This window comes from Postia placenta, assembly GCF_002117355.1.
Source record: "Postia placenta MAD-698-R-SB12 unplaced genomic scaffold POSPLAscaffold_89, whole genome shotgun sequence".
Lineage (NCBI taxonomy): Eukaryota > Fungi > Basidiomycota > Agaricomycetes > Polyporales > Adustoporiaceae > Rhodonia > Rhodonia placenta.
Window position 1 is genome coordinate 1 of NW_020169920.1, and position 4,324 is coordinate 4,324.

Below are 4,324 nucleotides of genomic sequence, written 5' to 3' on the forward strand. Positions count from 1 at the left end.
TGATATGTGCCCCTCGGTGAGGCAGCTTCTTGCGGAACAATGCAAAGCCCCTTGTACCAGTGTGCCACTCTCGATAGTCGTAGCGTCCTGTGTAGTATAAAATCTGTCGTACTTCTCTCCAAAAGAAAACAAGATCCGGTTCCCCCCTCAAGTTCAGAGCTCATAAGTCGAGTTCGCCCTGCGTCTAAGCCTCTAACTGCGTCACTTCGTCCCTCGCTGCGTAACCTCGAAACCTCGTCCACTGCGTTTACTCGTCGATACCGTCTCGACGAACCCTTCGACTTCGACTATTGTCGAAGAAACTGCGAACTGCGTCCTAGATAAGTCCCCCCTATCGAATTGTCTCTTTCTTCTACGATTCTTCGAAGAGCTCTCCCGAGCTTCGATCGTCTCCGCTAACCATCCACAGCCTCCGAGTAGCTTCGACGACGTGTCGAAGCCACCTCGTAGCTTCCCCATTGTTCGTAGCCTTTTCCGAAGGCGTTTCTCGTGTTCACTCGAACCGCGGGACACCTTGCTGCTAACTCCCCTCTCACTAAGACTATAATCCGTCTCTAGTCCCTTTAGGTCGCACCCAGGTTAGGGGTTAGGGTTTCGTAGGTCGTATCATTTCTGGAGCCCACCGCGAGGGGATCTCAGGCAAGAATTCGCCGCTTTCGGGTTTCCGAAAACGTCTCCAGTAGTCACCCGCTCGCAAGCGCGTGAGGCTGCTAGCCGCAGTGCCGCCGAGAACCTCGACAGCTCCTCTAGAACGCAATCGACTCCCTCTCCAACCATTCCCGGTAACTTCGACCGCGACGAAGAAGACGAGATAGACCAAGAACTCCAGGACGACTTCGACGAAGAACCGATCCCTTCGACCGCCGAAGAACGCACTTCGTCCCCCGAGCTTCTAGGCCTCACTACTTCCGACTACGACATTTCAACTCCTGATCTTTTCGAACGATCCGGTTCTTCGCCCGAACCCGAGGATCCCATCCCATCTACTTCGAATCTCGAACTCCCGACTCCGTCTTCTTTTCGTGCCCACGCTTAGCCGCCCATTGCATCCTCTTCGCGACTCTCAGTCATACCTACACCCGACCTGGCACCTCCGCCACCCTTGGCACCTTCGAACGCAGCTTCGAACTCCAACCCAGCACCGCCCGCACCTACGATTCCTTCGACTACTACCACGTCCTCTTCGAGCCCAGCTCCTACTACCACTACGAACATGAGTCAGAACACGAATACACCGTTGATGCCCCCGCGCGGTCATTCGACAGCACCAAGCTTCGACCCATCGGAAGTCCGTTCGCTTCGGCGTTACTTCCAGGACCTCGAAGCGTTGTTCACCCGGTGTCAGATTACTGACGAAGCGGCCAAGAAACAGTGGGCCGTTCAGTACCCTTCGATCGACGTCGCCGACTTATGGGAAACCATCGAGTCCTTCATCGACGTAGCCAAGAGCTACAACGACTGGAAAGCCGACGTACGAGCACTCTATCCTGGTGCCGACGGTACAAGAAAGTGGTCACTGGCGGACATGGACCAGCTCATCGGAGAACGCGCTCGTATCAGGATTCACAATGCGGCAGATCTGGGCTGCTATTACCGTGACTTCATGGCCATTACGAAACATCTCATCGCACAGAACCGACTCTCCCCTATCGAACAAAGTCGCGCATTTCTTCGAGGATTCCAGCCAGCGTTGCTCACACGGCTCGAGACCCGACTACACCTCAAGCACCCCGATCACTACGCCGACGACCCATACACCATGGCAGAGATTCACGCGGCGGCTACTTTCATTCTACACGGTACATCGAGCACACCTACGACCACGGCGAACCAAGCTATCGCTTCGACATCGAACACTTCGACAACGGTGCCCCCCGGGATGATCAAAACCGAAGACATCTCGATGATCATCAAAAGCCTGTCGAGGACGATCGCAACACTCATTCAGCCGACGACGCACGCTACGCACAACCACGCCCCCGCACCGAGACAACAAGCTACCGTCCACATCCACGAGAACACCGGAGCTGAACAGATGTGCCACTACTGCGGCAATCGTGGCTGCAGGGTAGGCACCTGTGAGTTTGCGGAGATCGACATTCGGGACGGCAAGTGCAAGCGGAACACCGAAGGCAAGATCGTCCTTCCAAACGGAAGTTTCTGCCCCCGCACTATCCCTGGTCTCACGATACGAGATCGAATTTACGAGTGGCATAGAAGAAATCCCGTAGCACCCGCCGCTCCGACGATGCTCTTCGAGATCGACGATCGCTCGACTGTGCAAACATTCACGCTCAACACCAGCGGCAGGATCGAGGCGCTCGAGCGAGAACTCCTTCAGCTTCGGAAGCGAAGGGAGGTCTTCGACGGCGTCGAGATTCTACAGCGGAAGAAGCCTACGACGCCAGTCGTCACAAGAAGCGCGGAAGCCTCGGGATCTGGTACATCGAAAGGAGTGGCGGCACCCTCGAGCACTTCGACAAGCACGGCCCCGCCTCCGACGATACCAGCAGCAGCACCCGCGCCGTCTTCTTCGCCGCCCACGCAATCCACTACTACGTCCGCTCCCCCAGCACCACCAGTACACCCTTTCGCAAACGCTCGCGACGCAACCTACGCCCCGCCGAACGTTCGAAACTTCGCAACTCCGCCGAAGCCCTCGAACGACAAGGGCAAGGAGCCAGCGTACAAGACCATCGTCCCCGTTATCCAGCCGAAGCTCGCCGAGGAAATCTTCCAGCGTTCAATGAAGTCGCAGTTCGTCACGCTGACCCCAGAAGAGTTGCTTTCGATCGCACCCGACGTTCGAACCAAGTACCGCGACGCCGTCACCCCTAAGCGAGTCTCGACGGAACCTGTCGCGTCGGCCCACATCGTAGAAATCGGCGCCGATGAGGTCACGGCCGTCAACCAGCTCTCGTGTTCAGGTGCAACGTTGGAACCCGGTGCTACAATCGTACCCGACCCCTATGAAACCTATCTGAAGCACATCCCTCACGGCGAGCACCCCGCAGAATTCACCGTCGCACGCGATTCGAATGCGATTCGATCGATCATCGCGTTGGTCGACAACAAAGAGCAGATCGAATGCATCGTCGACCCCGGTTCGCAGATCGTCGCCATGTCGGAAGAGGTCTGTCTCGGCCTCAACCTCCTCTTCGATCCTACTATCCAGCTGAACATGCAATCGGCGAACGGCGAGGTGGACCGATCGTTGGGACTCATTCGAAATGTTACCTTCCGCATCGGTGAGATTGTATTGTATCTTCAGGCTCACGTCATTCGAAACACAGCGTACGACATCCTCCTCGGCCGACCCTTCGACGTGCTCACGCAGAGCGTCGTCAAGAACTTTGCCGACGAGAACCAGACCATTACGATCCTCTGTCCGAACACCGGCGAAACCGTCACGATTCCGACGTACGCGCGAGGAAGATCGCGAAGCCGGCAGCATCCTTTCGGGTGTCGCAAATCGCATTTTCTCGCTTCGAGGAATTGATTCCCCATGATCAAGGAGAAGCCGCGCTAGTCATCGACTACGATGGGGTAAAACCAAGTATTTCCTTCGTCTCTCCTATTGATTCCTCGATTCCGAACGCTGTTTCGTCACTGTACCTCTCCGCATGCACCTCCGTTTCTTCATATTTGCAGTCTCTTTACGCCTCGGACAATACAGCTTCTAATGCCGCCCCGTCGAACACTTCGACGTGGGCTTCGACTCTTCTATTTTCAGCTCCGTTCGCTTCGACTCCGCCAGCTCCCGTTCCGACGAAGTCCATCTCGCAGCTTTCCAACTCGATTCTCCCCTTTCCTTCGACGACATCGACTTCTACCCCCTCAACGCACAAGATACTCGCCGCGACGAAGAAAAAGTACAAGCCTGTCGCTCTCAAAACCCGACCCGTCCTTGGTGCCGTCCCCGAACAATTTCGAATACTTCGAGACATCAAGGGCGACCCTCTATCCACAATGCCTAAGCTTTCGACCGACCCCCCGCCGTTCAAACCTACCGGTCGGTACACCCTCGAACACTTCGAAGCAACCGAGAAGCTTCACGACGGCGACTTCCTACTTCCCGAAGAACGTCGAGTCCTCCACCACTTCATGTGCCTGCACAACGAAGCCTTCGCATGGACCGATGACGAGCGCGGATGCTTCAAGCCCGAGTACTTCCCCCCCGTCGATTTCCCCGTCGTTCCTCACACGCCCTGGGTGCAGAAGAATATCCCCATTCTGCCCGGGATCTACAACGAAGTCTGCGCGGTGATCAAGCGAAAGATCGCCGCCGGAGTCTACGAGCCATCGAACTCGTCGTATCGATTGC

At 56.2% G+C, this 4,324-nt stretch overlaps 1 protein-coding gene across 1 annotated transcript; it reads left to right on the top strand.

The window, feature by feature from the left end:
• Window positions 1–39: 39 nt before the first annotated feature.
• Window positions 40–4,313, top strand: POSPLADRAFT_1063122 (hypothetical protein; the record flags this gene model as incomplete). The annotated part of the gene is made up of 5 exons (XM_024481608.1): window positions 40–59; window positions 640–1,022; window positions 1,068–3,248; window positions 3,294–3,386; window positions 3,452–4,313. Coding segments are annotated over 5 exons (3,539 nt in total), but the record flags the coding sequence as incomplete, so codon positions are not given.
• Window positions 4,314–4,324: the final 11 nt, after the last annotated feature.